Genomic DNA, 16354 nt, shown 5'->3' with positions numbered 1-16354 from the left:
GAGGCGCTCGAGTGCTGGCGGGAGATATATAAGTAAATAAAATAAAAATGCAGCAAGACAAGCAACAAAAATTACGAAAAAAAGCGCCCAAAAAGTTCTCATTTTGTCAAAGGAGTCACAGCGTTGCGGACTAGCTTGTGGATGTAACTGGCGGTCTTGGTTACGGCTACTGAAATCCTAGTTTCGCCGACACCAATGGGATCTAGAACTATACTGAACTTGGGCGAAGGATCTCTCTTCTTGGCACACAAAAATAGATGCCTTACAATAATAATACTTGATGATGGGTTTGGGTATTCTACAACCTTTAGGACAGATCTAGTGTACCCCCTTCTAGGCTCGTTCTTATGGAAATATTCTGGGAGGTATGCATGTATGTTTCCCATCGAAGAGAGGTCGTCTTCTTAAGGTCGTTGCCTTTTATTTTGTTCACTTAAGACTACAATTTGTGTATATTGCTTATTAGTTCAACGGAACAAGCATAGCATAGAATATGCGAATAGTGTAGATGCGGGTATAGGACTAGACCACCTTGTAGCGACCCTTGTTGAAGACGTGATGCGACGAACTTAGTTTGAGCAGCTCCTCCTTGATGAGGCGTGTGATCTCGCGCTTGGCCTTCTGGACGGCCAACTCGCTGCAGCTCTCGATGGCCAGATAGAGCTTGCGCTCGCCCTCGGGCGGCGGCTTGCCCTGGGGCACATAGGTGCCACGCACCGTTAGGCCCGCCTCCGAGTATTCGGAGATTTGGGCGAGCGCCTCCTTGGAGGTAACCTTCCACCGTGCCTGCTGGGGAAAGTCATTGATCTCGAGCTCCTCCTCGTATTTGGTAAACGAATTGCTATTGGCTATCAAGGTGCCAATGGCCTCCTCATCCTCCTTCGGCTGATAGTTGAGCTTGTTGTTCAGCTTGGCGGCCATCTGCTCGGCTACCGTTCGGGCCGTTAGCACGGAACCCGCTGCGGGGTGACCCTTCAGTATGGGCTCCACTGACGACACCTGGCTGCTCTTCGTGTCCAGGTTCTTGCTGCTGTTGATCTTCGATGCCAGACGCTTTGCCAATTCCAATTTGTCGGAACTCATAACAATGCCGGGCGTCGCCTGTTGTCCAGCTCCTGTAGTCGATGATGCCGAGGCCATTGCCAGATTGGCTGCCGTAGCCGCCGCTGCTACTTGGGCGGCCGCTGTGGCCAGGGCCGCATTGCCACCGACAGCAGCGGCGGCGGCAGCAGCCGCGGCAGCAGCTGCAGTGGCAGCCGTAATCGAAGTATCTTTGACGGTGCGCTTGGCGGCAAAGATCTGCTCGATCTGCTGGTCAATGTCCTGCTCGAAGTCCTCGTCGTCGTCCGAATCGGCCAGACCCAAGGCGGCCTTCTGCAGCTTCTTGCTCTCCTTGACCGCATTAAACTCCTGCTCGTCAAACTTGAACCCCTTGCCGCTGAAGCCGCCACCAGTGTGAACCTTTTTGCCCTCGGCCTCCTGGGCAGACTTGTATTCGGTCCACAGCGTCTGCAGTTCAGCGGGCACCAGGCAACCAGAGAGATCTAGCGCCCGTATAATGTCGCCTGCATAGCGCGACTGTTCGGGTGTGATGAACGTGTAGGCGCTACCCTTTTTGCCCGCACGACCGGTCCGACCACATCTGCAATCGATTGAATGATTAATTGGAGAAAAAAGAGGCCACAATCAGGGAATAATTACCTGTGGACATAGTCCTCGTAGTGATTGGGCACATCGTAGTTGACCACCAGGATGAGATCCTTGACATCGAGGCCGCGTGCCGCCACCGAGGTGGCAATCAGGAGACGCACCTTACCGGACTTAAAGTCAATGATAGTGGAGTCACGGTCAAACTGATCGATGCCCCCATGGAGACTCATGCAGGGATACGAGGCCTTCATGAGATCGCGCAGCAGAATGTCGGCATTCTCCTGCTTGTCCGCAAAGACAATGATGCTGCCCGCCTCCTGGTAGACGCCCAGCAGTTCCAGGAGCTTGAAGAACTTGGACTCGTCGTTGAGTATGACCACATGCTGTTCCACATCTTTGCACACAACCGATCGGCCGCCGACAATCACCTCGATGGGCTTCTTCAGGATGCGACGCGCCAGGGCCTCCATTTGCCGAGGGAATGTGGCGCTGAACATCACCGTCTGCCGATCTGGGCGCACATTGTCAATGACCCGCATCACCTGCGGCTCGAAGCCCATGTCGAACATGCGGTCGGCCTCGTCCAACACGACGTACGTGACGCGACGCAGATTGGTGACACGGCCCGAGTTTGCGGCCAGCATATCGATCATGCGTCCTGGTGTGCACACAATTATCTCAGAGCCGCGCTTCAGTTCGGCGATCTGTTCGGAAATGCCAGTGCCGCCGTAAACGCAGACTGGCCGCAGGCCCAGACTCTTGCTGAAGCGCCTGATGTCCTTGCCGATCTGCATGCAGAGTTCGCGCGTCGGTGCCATTATGATAGCGATGGCACCATCGCCCTCGTCGAGGTTCGGCTGGTCCAGGATGTGCCTAAACATTGGTAAAATGAATGCCAACGTCTTGCCACTGCCAGTTTTAGCAATACCTATCAGATCCCGTCCGGACATGATAGCCGGTATGGCCTGGCACTGGATTGGCGTGGGCTTTTCAAAGCCCAGCTTCCGCAGCACATCCATCTCTTTCTTGCTGACGCCGCACTGTGCCCATGTCTATGGATTAAACAATGATGATAAAATGGATCGTTCATAGATGCTGTGGATATGCTGCTGCCGGACTCACCTTAATGGGCTTTGGACAGCCCTTGCCTTTCACTTGGACACCCTCCAGCTCCGTTCGATACTTCTCCACATCCGATGGGGTCATGCGCGACAATTCGGGCACTTCAACGTAAAAGTTCTTCCTAAATGGGGCATAGCTCACCGATGAGTGATCGATTTTAGCCAGCTCCTTGCGATGCTTCATTGCCAGATTGACGGCCGTGTCGCGTATGTCCTCCAGCTCATCCTCACTCGAGTACTCCAGGCTGTCCATATTCTGTTCAATCAGTTCGCCCTTTTTGGACTCAGTTGACTTCTTCTTGGCAACGCCCGTGAGTATGACAACGCCCTGGGTTTGGCTGGGCGGCTCCACAAAGTTATTGACGCGTCGCATCTCCTTGTTGACCTCCTGCATGTAGGCATCCAACGGATCAATCTCCTCTTCCGGCTGCTTCTTGGGCTCTTCCTGTTTCGCTTCGGCTGGCTCCTGCTTGACGACTGCTGCGGCTGCCTCTGGCACCACCACTGCTGGTGCTGGCGCTGCTGCTGCTGCTGTTGCTGGTGGTGGTGGCTCTGGTGGTCCTACTGGTGGTCCTACTGGTGGTAGTGGTGGGGTGTTCTCTTCATTTTTGGGCTCAACTTTGGGCTCAATTGGTTTGCTAGCCTCTGACTCTTTCTTGATCTTCGATTTGGTATCTCCCCCGGGAATCTCCTTCTTATCGACTTTGTTCGATTTGGACGTAGACGGAGTGGGAGACAAACCTATGCCGAGCTTCACACCGAAGGTCTTGCTAAAGGTGGGACGCTTCATGGGCAAGAATTTCGCTTCGACCACATCATCATCGAAACGCTTGCGAATGCTGTGAAACTTGGATGGGGGCGAGTCGGGCTCCTCTGTGTCTTTCTTGGCGCTGCTATCCAGCGGAGGTGCGTGATTGCTGTCGTCCTCCTCGGACTCGTCCTCCAGGCTCCACTTTTTAGCCGTTTTCACAACGGCTGGTGCGGACGCTTTGTTTTCACGCTTCCGTTCGGCCCGCCAACGCTCGATGCGCTCGCGACGCTTGATCATCTCTTGCTCTAGGCGACGCTGTTGCTCCTCCTTGTCGATCTCTTCCACCTCCGCATCGGAAGAGCTGGAGGAGGACAGGCGGATGACTAGGGGGGCAACGGCCACCGGATGTCGTCGTTCTGTCTCACGATCTCTGTGACGTTCGCGGTCCCGCTCGCGATCCCGATCCTTCTCCCTGTCGCGTTCCTTATCCTTGTCACGCTCCCGATCCTTTTCCCTCTCCCTCTGACGGTCGCGATCTCTGTCGCGTTCCTTGTCCTGGCGCCTGCAAAGAATTCGAATTGATTGAATCAGATTTAATCGAACCACTTGTTGGCATCATTAACTTACTTATCCTTATCATACTCCTTCGACCAGGATCGCCGCCGTCGCTTGTCATCACGCCGTCCGCGATCATTGTCCTTGTCCCTACTAGACAGCTCCTTGCCACGCTTGCGGTCATCGCGGCTGCCACGCGAACTGCCACCGGCACTGTTGCCGCCTCCATTACGAGATTTACTCATCTCATAGTCCCGACTGCCACGGCTCTCATGTGGATGGTTATCCCGACTGCCGCGGCTCTCATGCTTGCTGTCGCGCTCCCGCTCGCGATCTCTGTCCCGGTCGCGTTCTCGCTCCCGGTCACGCCTGTGTTTGTAGATGATAGGAGCATTTTATTCACAGATTTCCCACAGTTTATATAGTGCTTATAGAAATTTTAAAAAAATATTAAACAAAAAACACTCACCCCGAGCTCTTGGACATTGCGGCGCGACTTTGTGTGTGTTAGGGCACGTCTTTCGGCTCCTGTCCTCCGGTAAAAGACCTTCAATTAAAACTCAAACCCTTGAAGCACTTTCAGATATTTGCGTTATGGTTTTAATTGAATTTTCTGGCAAATTTTCTTGCAAATTCCGGCATCAATTCACATCAGTGTGACCGCGGTTGGAATCCAGTATGTGTGTGCCGCAGTGTGACCGTATACAAACTGCACACCCACGCACAGAAATTGAATACTGAAATCTGAAATCGATAAAAGCTTTTTCTGAGCTAATTTGTAGTTCAATACATAAGTTCGAATTTAAATCTATAAAGAGGACTTTTGACGTTTGTATTCTACTCTTTTTTTCTTTCGCTTACTCATACATATGTATCTACTATATATCGATGTTTCGATGTCTGTATCGATGTCTGTGAAAATGAGACAAAAACACTATCGAACCTGGCACACGAGCCATTAAATCAAGCTATATAACATATCTGTAAATTTTTCTTAATCATGCAAATTTTAATTGCATTGAAACGACTTGAGGAAGTTCGACTTTCATAAGCACGATTAAACATAGTTTTCAGTCACCGTCCGCCAAAATAAATTCACGAGAACCTTCCATCCGGCTATCGGTTGTGCGGCTATCGGCCACCTCTAGCTATCGTTAAGTGGTTGCCACCCCGACGCACACACGTGCTAAGATTCCTGCGGTTCTCGTATAAACAAATTTAAAATGCCGCCACTGAAAGAAGTTTCCACTGCAGAGATGTGCCCAGACATTGAGATCATTGTAGGCACCTACGAGGAATACCTACTGGGCTACCAGATAGTTGAGGAGGAGGTCAAGGACGAGAGCAAGATGCTGCTGAAGCAAACGTTTGCAGACAAGTCCCATACCGGCGCCATCAAATGCATATCGGTGCAGGGCCCTTGGGTGGCGAGCGGTGGGAGCGACGAACGCATTTTTGTCTACGACATGCGCCAGCGGAAGCTATCTCAAGTCCTGCTCACGCACAGTGGAACCATAAACACGCTGTCCTTCGCCCCGGACATGTCGCATCTCTTGTCGGGCAGCTCCGATGGACAACTGAAGGCCACTCGCGTGGGTAGTTGGGCTCTGGCTGGGGACTGGCAGAAGGCGCATGCTGGCACGCCCATTACACACATTAGTTGCCATCCCAGCAGCAAATTGTGCCTCTCCCTGGGCGGCGATCGCATTCTGAATACCTGGAACTTGGTCAAAGGCCGCGTCGTCTATAGAACCAACTTGAAGAGCAAGACCACCTTGGGTGGGGCACCTGACTGTCTCTCCTGGTCCACGGATGGCGAACATTTCACCCTGACTGGCCATCAGGTGCTAGAGATCTGGGACATAAAGACGGCCAATGTGGCGAGGCGAGCCAAGACCCCATCCAGACCGATGTGTGTGGCATGGGTGGGCGAAACAGAATGCCTGTCGGGTCTGGAGAATGGCAGTATTGCTTGGATATCCCTCACAGACGATAAGGAGGCTGAGGTGAGTGTAACAAGGAGGATTTCTTTCGTATTTCCTTGAACTAATTTCGTTTTTTATTCCCCCCGCCATCCGTCGCAGCCAAAGCTACTGCCTGCTTATGCTGCTCGCGTCAAGGCCGTGGCTTGTTTAAACAACACACTGGTCACAGTGTCCAGGTGAGTGGATGAATCCCCCTCGAAGTACCCTTCTAATGCATCTTCCTTTAGCGCTGGCGAAATCAAAGTGTGGCGCTGTCAACTGGAAAAACGCGAGCTAACATTCATTGCCAGCGTATGTATTGGCTGCCGTCCCACCAGCCTGGGTCTTGTGGATCTCTCGCTTATCGAAAGCAGCGCTACTCGACCAAAACAGGGTGTCCCTACAGTAGTCCCCACATCGAAGCCAAGTGATGTCGAGCCGGCGCTGGAGATTGATACACCAAAAGGCTTTGTCACAATCGAATTTGACGACGATGCCAAGCCGCCGCCTACATCGAAGAAAGCAGCCAAAGAACAACAGAAAGCAGCCAAGAAACCCAAAAAGGCACAGATGGACTTTGACGAAAATAGCAGCGATGGAGAAAGCCAGGCTTTTTCCGACAGCGATAGCGACAGCAACCCGGAGCCAACATCCAAAAAAGGTACAAAAGAGTCTGCAAAAGCAAAAGGGTTTGTGAGTGCCGAGTACGATGAAGATGCGAATGCGGATTCATCCGATGAGGCGATTGAGGCAACGCCAAAGCCCAAGGCTAGGAAATCAAAGGAAGCGAAAGGAAAGGTACCCAAGCCTGCAGTTGAGCAGGATTCTGATCAAAGCAGCAGCGACAGTGTGCCCAAGCGCAAGCGCAAACAGCCCCCAAGCCACGCCCCCGCCAAACTCAAAGTCAAAAAACAAACCCGATAGAAATAGTCCTTAATTTCGTTTTCTATGTTGACAATTAAAAATAGTGTCTTAAGAAATTACACAACATTTAGTCCTGTTCGATCCTATATCCACGCGGCAGTCTGACTTCCAAAACTCTGCCAGAGATTCAAGGCAGCACCCCCTTCGAGCACGACGGCCACACGGGAGTCGGCCAGTCGGAGCAGCGGATTAGGCAGATGCGCATAGAAGGCAGGCGTCACCTGCATTTCACGATGATCAGTTCTGACTGGTACTCCATTGCCACGGGCAGTAGCAGCTGCTGGAAGATGGCCATGTAGTCCCCGTCGCCCATTCCTGTCTCATTGAGCGGCACATTGAAGTTGAAGCCCAGGCCAGGGCCCTCGCCTATGGCATGGTAGTCCGACTCCTGCAGATGTGGCCAGAAGGCGCCGTGCTCGAGGCGATGTATTGCATGCACCAACTCAATGGCGTATCCGCTAGCCCACAAGGCACTCAAAAAGGTATACTGGAAAGGGTATGGTAGTAGAAGACGTTATCAACGATGTGCCATTTAAGATTAGAAGAATGATTAATCGGATCTGTATTAAAAGTAGGGAGCTGTGCCTTTAATTTGGACTCTAATAAGGGATTTCCGATGTGAAATATTACCAGAGGAACCCAAAAATGTCACCCATGAAATAGGTATGGCAAATAATTTATGCAGTCATGAACCGAATAAAACGACTACACATTTTCTCATGCATCCTGTTTCTAACGGCTCGAAAAGACCCAATGTTTATCTTTATAGATATAATGCCTGAGGAAAGATCCCTGAAATCATAATAGAAGAAAGCGACAATTCGAGAACCAGTAGTTCAAATAGAAGACGATTCTCTAGTGGAGTGGGAAAACGAAGTAGGAATTCCAAATCGGCAGGAGGATATTTTAAGTGATTCAGACCATCGGATTCCGAAAACTCAAGCGGTGGAAGAAGTGATTTCTAGGGAGACGAAAAGAAAGAGGAAGCAGGATTCAGTGGACAGTGCGAAGAAGAAAATATTAGATGAACTCTCTCTCCTTGAAGGAGAAGCAATACTAAGTAAAAATCCCCTCAACTAGCGAGTGGTCCACGATGTTTATGGAACCAAATACGATATTGGAGACATCCAATATGCAGACAATTTTCAGGGGCCATCCTTATCATCTCGCACCACGGAAACCATATCCACATTGTCCACGACTGTAACTATTCCAACCATTCATGTAGAAGCGCTTTTAACTCCTGTATCCAAGAGTTTATCGGTCGAAGATTCGCTGGATGAATGGTTCCAAACTGGAAATTTACGATCCAACACTGGATCAGAAGGTCTCAAGGCAGTTCCTTTACTGTAACCTCGCCCGGAAAACGTGGTTTTTAAGTGGGGAAGCTCGATATTTACAATTCCGAAACAGAAATGTTGGGACGAAGCGAACTATCATTCAACATTCATGACTTAATCTCCCATGGATCCTCGTTATCAAATGGATATAAATTATTGGTATTTTTGACGAACAAAATCAAATTAATGCCTTTGTGCTTGGACGTTAACCGACGTTACGCTGGTATTGGGAAACTACTAGTTCCTGTTGCCCAACACTGACAGGAGGATCAGAAAGTGGCATAGAACTTAAACGATGACTCTTTAGGATAATAAAAGTCGATGCCACCGATACCAATGCCCCAGGCATTCATCTGTTTTTGGTTGTTATTCCTCTGTGCTGGCTGGAAAGGGAAACGTTTGTCCCTCGAGCAACACTCTGCTTATAGTTGCTTAACACTGGACATCTTTATTACACATGTAATATAATTATTAGTTCATCATAACATTAACAATTTCTATTCGCTTAGGGTTTTTTTTTCATTAAAGGGAACCGCCAACAAACAGCTCCCATGCAACAATTAATTTATGTAACAAGCGCGCGGTTGACGCGCTCGTTTGTATCCAAAGGGGAACGAGGGAGAGAGTATAGGCCGAGTACGTACGTGTCTGTCTTAATTGCCCAAAAAAAATTGTATAATCTTAAGGTAAGTGCGTTCCAGGAGCGGCCACATGTGCTCGACCAGGAACTGGAGTATGTGTCTGAATGGTGGGCACAACGTGCACATATAATCTGTGAGGGCGTGCAGGACGCGTAACAGCAAGGGTCACTGGGCCTCCTGGAGATAGCTCCCATTGGCAATATGATCGGCCTCCTCCTCCGAATCCGATTCGGGATCCAACGGATAACAGCCATCGGCACGCTTCGCACAGGGATAGCGCCAGGCCAGCGGTCTCCCGTATTTGTCCTGATGCGCCCGATTCTTGTATTCGAAGAGTCGCGGACTATCGAGGTAAACGCCGCACACATAGCACCACACGGCATGGTCCTGTAAGCGCATCACCAGTGTATGTTCGAGAGCCTCGCAGTGCCTCTGCATGTGCCGGCCCACGTAGCGCCCACAGCCAATATAATGACAGCTCAAACACATCCAGTTCTCCGACCTAGAGATGCACTCGCCGCACGGCGCCCTCGTGTTTATTGCTGTGGATGGTAGAATGGTACAGAAATCATTACGATTAAAACGAGTACATAAAAGTAGGAAAACGTACGAAAATCACACAATGCAAAATAGCAAACGATAAAGCAACACAAACATCAAAACACCTGAAGGACCAAATAGCCAATATAAGTGGGTATGGAACAGAAGGAAGAAAGAAAACTATACAAACTTTACAAAACTAAGAAAAATTACAAACGACTTGGGGCTTGAGCGCAATTACAATTAAAAACGAAAGTTTGGATAGCTTTCTAGCCAGCTAAACAATTTTCTGTTAATTTATAAAAAAAAAAGAGGTCACAGCGCACGAGGCTCGACATTAAGACAGTCAGAACTCAGTTTGAATAAAACAGGCGAGAGTCCGGGGAGCTTCTTAAATCAAGAATATATGTATATATTTATAATATACATATAAACAATTTTGGTCGTTGTTTTCCCGATTTTTTCACTCATATAGCCGGTAATTTTGTTCATGACTTGATTTAAAACTAATTGATTCTAGCAACTCCCTTCTTCATGCTACTTTGGTTTTTTCGGGGCCAAAATCATACTGGTAAAAGAGGGCCAGGATGGAGGAGCAGGAGAAACGGCGGGGATTTAGTTGTTGCTTACATTGCGGCACTAGCTCCGGTCGTAGCATTCTCATGTGCGGACAAGTCTTGCTCGGGGAATGGCAAACATCTGCCAGCGCATGCGCGACCACCACCATGTTATTTATGATTGTTAGACAGAGAGAGAAAGAGAGAGAGATACAGAGCGCAGCAATGAGGGAGATAGAGAAACACAGAAAGAACAAGAAGAAAGAGATTGGACGGAAAAGATGGCAGATTAGTTCTGAGTTTGGTTTCTCCGTCCTGCATCCGTGCTCGAATCTCATCGTACCTCCTCTGGCGCGGCCGTTGAATGATTGGGCGGCTTTACCTTGACTTTGGGCTTGCTGTCGCTGGGCCGTTCCTGCCCTGGATCGGCCTGATCGCCGTCGGTGGGGCCGCCCGCCGCGCCCTGGGCATCGTCACTTGAAATATTCAACTTCAGCAAGGAAGCGGCAAGAAAATCCTCGTTGTTGTTCTCCCCAATCTGGTAGCCATGCGGCAGCCGGTAGCCAACAAACTCCAGCGACTTCCAATACTGACGCTGCACCTCCACGCAGCACTGTAGCGTCTCCAGGCAGCTCTGGAAGGCCGTTGTCGGCGGCCTTGTCAGGGCAACCACCCCCAGCTGTGGCGTCGGCACCGGATCCCCCAACAGCGTCTTTGTGCACATGGTCATCGCATACGAAATGGAGTTGACATTGTAGCCGCCTTCGAGGCACACAACTATCCGGCCACCGGCCAGGGCAGACAGCCAGTGGGTGAACAGACCGTAGCCCTCGGGCGAGACTTTGCAGCCCCCTAGAGGATCCCCGATGGCCGCATCGAAGCCCGCCGACACGAGCACCAGTTCCGGCTGGAACTCGTACGCAATTGGCATTACGATCTGCTGGAAGGCCAAAGCGTACTCCAGATCCCCCATGCCCTTCTGTAAGTCAAACAAATGAATGAGCCAAGGAGAGCACAAGAGAGATGGAGAGTCTAAAGAGAAGACTCACCTTATTCCATGGTATATTGACATTAAAGCCGGCTCCCGCATGCTTGCCCACCACATCGTAGTTGCCGTCGGGGCCCTTCGGGAAGAATGTTCCGTTCTCGTAGCGATGGACGCTGATGTACAGTACCTTCGGATTTGACTCGAAAATGTGCTGGGTGCCATTGCCGTGGTGGACATCCCAGTCGAGGATTAGCACACGCTTCAGGCCAAACTCCCGGATGGCGTACTGGGCGGCAATGGCAACATTGTTGAAGATGCAGAAACCGTGCGGCTGGTCCGGCTCCGCATGGTGGCCAGGCGGACGGACATTGCAGATCGCACTGCGGGACTCCCCGCGGAGCACACTGTCTACCGCCTGGAGAACGGATCCAGCGGCCAGGGTGGCGCAACCAAACGTGGCCGGATGCAAGTATACTGAATTGTAGGTCGCTGCCTGCGCCTGGAGATCCTCCTTGTCTCGGCCCAGCACCCGCCGCATTGTGTTTACGTGGGAGCGACTGTGCGCCAGACAGATCTCGTCGGTGGTGGCCGCCCGCGCAGACAGCTGCTTCATGCGGCCGAGCAGCTGATAATCCTCGTGCATTTTGTGTATGAACTGGATGCGCTTCGGCTGTTCCGGATGGCCCAGGTCGTCCAGGTTGCGGTGTTCCATCATCTCGGGATTGTAAGCGTAGCACACACGAACTGCAGGAACCGTCAGAATGGTCTCCAGCCGCAGTCGGTGCAATCGGGCCGTGTTACCGGCCACTACCGCAACGGGAATGAGGTGTTGCACGGAGGTGTCCCGCGTCGGATAAACGGTAACGGGTGGCGGTCCGCCAACCCATGCACGTTCTACAATATGCAAGTCCCGATTCCGATCCTTGGTCTTCAGCTCTGATGGATCGTAGGTACCCTGCAGCTGTAGGCAACGCCAGTACGGCCGGTGAGCAAATATGCAGTTGAGAATGGATTTGGACATCGAACGCTTCGGCGGGAGCAGCGGCTCGACCAGCACGGGGCAGGGATCACCCAGCAGGGTGCGCATCGTGAGGGCCGCTCCCTCGGCCAGAGATTCAAGGCAGTAGCCTCCTTCGAGCACGACGGCCACACGGGAGTCGGCCAGTCGGAGCAGCGGATTGAGCAGATGCGCATAGAAGGCGGGCGTCACCTGCATTTCACCCTCGGGACAGCCCAGGGCCGCATCATAGCCGGCCGAGACGATGATCAGTTCCGGCTGGTACTCCATTGCCACGGGCAGTAGCAGCTGCTGGAAGATGGCCATGTAGTCCCCGTCGCCCATTCCTGTCTCATTGAGCGGCACATTGAAGTTGAAGCCCAGGCCAGGGCCCTCGCCTATGGCATGGTAGTCCGACTCCTGCAGATGTGGCCAGAAGGCGCCGTGCTCGAAGCGATGTATAGAGAAATACAGCACCCTATTTTATGGATCAAAATCTCTCACCTGGGATCGTTGTAGAAGAAGCGCTGTGTGCCCTGACCATGATGGACATCGTAGTCAAGGATCAGGATGCGCTCCAGCTTATGTACGTCAAGGGCATGCTGAGCGGCCAAGGCCACATTGTTGAAGAAACAATAGCCATTGAATTCGGCCTTCATGGCATGATGCCCTGGCGGTCGGATGATGGCCATGCCGTTCTGCGCCTTGCCCGTAATTATAGAATCCACCAGATCAATGGTGGATCCGCTGGCAAGCAAAGAGCACTGAAATGTGGACTAGAGTGGGGAGAACAGTACGTTATAGAGAGGTTATCACAGATCAAACCACAAATACTATATATAGATATCTAATTCGAGGAGAAAAGTGAGTTCTGTTCAAGGATCTCTACTCAAACCCGAACTAAGCTTCGTAAATACTATGGGAACTCTACACCATCAATTTCAATGGTAAAAATTTGCTTGAAAGCCATAGGGAAGCCATAGGGAATCACATGGCTCAGTGGCTTCAATCACTTGGATATGAAAAAGTCTATTGTTTATCCGAAAACGACATGACCGTATCGATCGTGAAGTACGCTTTTAGCTCGAAGATTAGAGCACTAGCTAGGCAGAATTTATACAATTTTTTAGACAGTAGGCCGCTGATTCCGAATGTATACGGAGGAGGCGGGGCCATTTGTAGAGTCTCATGAATATGCCATAATTTCTATAGTATTCCCCCATCTAATCTAATCCAATTGAAGCTCCTCTATATGCATAAAAATATAAATAAATATGTAAATATGGAATACGAAACAAAGGGGAGCCCGTCCTCATTATCGATTTCTCTCACCGGATGTATGTATATTGAATCAAAGCGAGAGCTAAGCTCCTCCATGCTCTGGTCGTCGCACACTTCGGACGTCTGCTCCAACAGTTCAAAATGCTGGGCCGTATGCAGCCGGAATATCTCCTGTTTGGTGGCCAGCCTGGCGGACACTGGCAGGCAGCGATCCAATAGCTTCAGCTCGTTGCAGCTGCGACACGAAACCAGAAGTTAGGGACTTCTTTGTTTTTGGGTAAGTTGACAGCTTACCGATCCAAAACGCGATTAAACCGATCCGGACACTTTAAATGTTTTGGATCCCAGCGGCAGCAATGCTGCTCCATCGACTGATGGTAGACCAGAGCCGTTTCTTCGCGCACCAGAGGCCGCGACTTGACAGCCTGAAATGGGGTTTCGAAATGAGTGAATATAAGGCCTGGCATGGCATTCAGGATTCAGAGTCAGATTCAGGGCGTACTCACTGTCTGGAATATATCCGTCACAGTTTCCTGCATGGCTGGTGGATTGCCTTGGTTCTTGAGCATGTTTCGAGCGCGACGTTTTGCCTCCAAGAGGGTTTCGCTCCGTTTGGGCAGCTCGGCGCCGACGCTGCTGCTTTTGATCGCTCCCGACGATGACGACGATGCCGCAGTCGCAGTCGAATTCGAACTCGACTTCATAGCCATGGCGCGGGTTTGTATCTTTGCCTGCTGCGCCCCACGTCGCGTTACGATCGGTGAGCTCTGTGCGAATAAATTTAGAGATTGTATTGGGATTTTGTGTGGATTAGGTTTGTGTGGGTCTGTGTGTGTGTGGAGCTCCTCCCCGCCCGGAAATCATTCGTAAATTTCGACTATGCATGAACACTACATAAGTAAACACGAGATATTGTACGTGACATTTATATCAGGGGATATACTCTTCGATCTAGAATTTGGCACACATTTCACAAGAGATTTTGTGATGGTTTTGTGTGTGGATTAGTCCCAGATTCACATTATTTCATCTCGATCTGTTCATTTATAAACTATTTTTTTGAATAGAGATCTATTTCGAGATCTTTTGACAGTCCTTAAAAGGTTCTACTCTGAAACTATGAGCTCGGTAGCATCCATTTAATAGTTGAAACCCTGCGGGTCCGTTCAAGGGACCTTTCACTGTACACCGTCGCACCTTTTGCCTGAACTCTGGGTCCACTCTACTCTACACTGCAAACAGCACTTGATAATGGCTGATTACGCCTGCTTGTGGGCTGTGGCTGCGGTTTAAGCGGTACGGCGGTGGGGGACTGTTGATGCAGCGAACGATTCTAAATTAACGAAAATTATAAATTAATTTCGCTCCGTTTTGTGGCACATTAGAGCGGGGCACCTGATGACTACGAACTCAGCACAGACACTGGCTGGCACTCGGGGGGACTTGGACTTGGCCTGGGAGCTTGGCTCATACATACATATGTACATACTATGTACATATATCTATTGGGTGAGTGTTTGGTTTTTGGTGTGAGCGCGCGTGTGTGGGTGTTATGGCCATTGCCGCATTTGGTAAAAGCGACTCCATGGCAAAAGACACTTACCATTTTTTTTCTCTCTTGCTGTATGAGAGTTTGGAACTGGAATTGATGCTGGATATCTGGCCCGGTGCACTGATTCCAGCGACTTGTGGGCGGACGCGTTGATTCACTGCTAAACGCACTAGGAGCCAAACTCACAGCGTTCCTGATTGATCCAAACAACATCATTAAAGGGGATTCTTTAGCGAATAAATTTATTAAGGAAATTAGAGAATTTGTCAATGCTTCCAACGCAGAACTAGATAAGCGTAGGATTGCCCAAGGGATGGCAGTTGGTTCTCAAAACATCCAACAATGAAGATTCTTCAGCTAAATATTCAAAGTCTGACACACAACAACAACAAACAGCTCCTTTCAATGTTCCTAGACAAGAACGCAATAGATATTGCCATCCTCTCAGAGATTTGGGTGTTGAACAACGCGGACTGCAGCATTTTAGACTATAACTTTTTCTGCAGGCCCAGAGAGGACGGCTACGGCGGGGTTGGCATCTACGTCAGGAAAAACATTCAATTCAGCATTTTAAAAATAGAGAACGACTTGGAAATTTTAGGAATAAAAACATTAAACCTCAAGAGCAATTTCAATATTTTTAGCATATATGCACCGCCATCAACAACAGTTTCACAGTTTAAATCGGGCACAAAAAAGTTTTTCGAATTCGCGGCTTCGCTTGACATACCCTCAATAGTGGGCGGGGACTTCAACGCTAGGTCTTCTATCTGGGGAAGTCCGATCTGTGATCGCAAGGGTCGCAGCATTGAGAATTCCACCCGGGAGGCCGGATTTATCTGCCTAAACGACGGTTCGCCAACCTTCTCCAGGAGCCCATCTCAATTCTCCGTTCTTGACCTTTCTTTTTCGAACTACAGAAATGGAACTATTAACTGGCAAGTCCTCAAAACAAAAATTACGAACAGCAACCACTTCCCAATTGTATTATCAGTGCAAGGCCTAAATGCCCCCCTCCAAGGCAAGAAGATCCTTCACAACAGAATAGCCCGGATTCTGGGTGCAAGTGATTTCTCAAATCTGGAGGAGCTCAATGAAAAAGTGAAATCCCTGACCTTAAAAAACACGGTCACATTCCCAAGCAAGAACAAGTACGTTGCTAAGAAATGGTGGAACGAGGAAACGGAAAAACTTTTTCGCGTGAGAAATGCTTGCAGGCAAAAATTCTACCTCACCAAAAAATTGGCTGATGCCAGAGCAACCTTAGAAGCTGACAAAAATCTACAAAATCACGTAAAAAATCTTAAAAAGCGCAACTTTTCCAAGTTTATAGAAGAGGTCTCCTCATCGCCCTCTATGTGGAGCAGGGTGAAGAACATCAAAAAATACGGTCAAATCAAAAATGTAGGGAACAAATGGACGAACGAAGATGACAAAAACTTTCTCAATATGGTTAAAGTAACCCCATCCACGTCAAACAGTAGGCCCCCTAA

The 16354-nt window shown here is 49.9% G+C and overlaps 4 protein-coding genes across 4 annotated transcripts; 1 reads left to right on the top strand and 3 right to left on the bottom strand.

Moving 5' to 3' along the window:
• Positions 1 to 366: 366 nt before the first annotated feature.
• Positions 367 to 4786, bottom strand: LOC108162614 (probable ATP-dependent RNA helicase DDX46). The gene is made up of 5 exons (XM_017297435.2): positions 4547 to 4786; positions 4150 to 4446; positions 2773 to 4084; positions 1702 to 2702; positions 367 to 1642 (listed from the first exon to the last, which is right to left on the bottom strand). The coding sequence occupies exons 1-5, from the start codon at positions 4561 to 4563 to the stop codon at positions 523 to 525; spliced, it is 3747 nt and encodes a 1248-aa protein (XP_017152924.1). The 5' UTR covers positions 4564 to 4786; the 3' UTR covers positions 367 to 522.
• A 445-nt stretch (positions 4787 to 5231) lies between these two features.
• LOC108158766 (p21-activated protein kinase-interacting protein 1-like) lies at positions 5232 to 7051 on the top strand. Its single transcript, XM_017291393.2, has 3 exons — positions 5232 to 6083; positions 6162 to 6238; positions 6290 to 7051. The coding sequence occupies exons 1-3, from the start codon at positions 5301 to 5303 to the stop codon at positions 6963 to 6965; spliced, it is 1536 nt and encodes a 511-aa protein (XP_017146882.2). The 5' UTR covers positions 5232 to 5300; the 3' UTR covers positions 6966 to 7051.
• Positions 6723 to 8609, bottom strand: LOC117187131 (polyamine deacetylase HDAC10-like). The gene is made up of 2 exons (XM_033389157.1): positions 8138 to 8609; positions 6723 to 7452 (listed from the first exon to the last, which is right to left on the bottom strand). Exons 1-2 carry the CDS (start codon positions 8183 to 8185, stop codon positions 7183 to 7185), a joined length of 318 nt encoding a protein of 105 aa, XP_033245048.1. The 5' UTR covers positions 8186 to 8609; the 3' UTR covers positions 6723 to 7182.
• Positions 8610 to 8727: 118 nt separating this feature from the next.
• Positions 8728 to 15124, bottom strand: LOC117187119 (histone deacetylase 6-like). The gene is given in 8 exon segments (XM_033389114.1): positions 8728 to 9488; positions 10387 to 11022; positions 11093 to 12532; positions 12535 to 12804; positions 13361 to 13544; positions 13604 to 13734; positions 13816 to 14076; positions 14913 to 15124. Coding segments are annotated over 8 exon segments (3093 nt in total). The 5' UTR covers positions 15078 to 15124; the 3' UTR covers positions 8728 to 9482.
• Positions 15125 to 16354: the final 1230 nt, after the last annotated feature.

Source organism: Drosophila miranda, chromosome XL (assembly GCF_003369915.1).
Source record: "Drosophila miranda strain MSH22 chromosome XL, D.miranda_PacBio2.1, whole genome shotgun sequence".
NCBI lineage: Eukaryota > Metazoa > Arthropoda > Insecta > Diptera > Drosophilidae > Drosophila > Drosophila miranda.
Note: the sequence above shows the minus strand (reverse complement) of the source record. Positions and strands in the feature narration are given on the sequence as shown.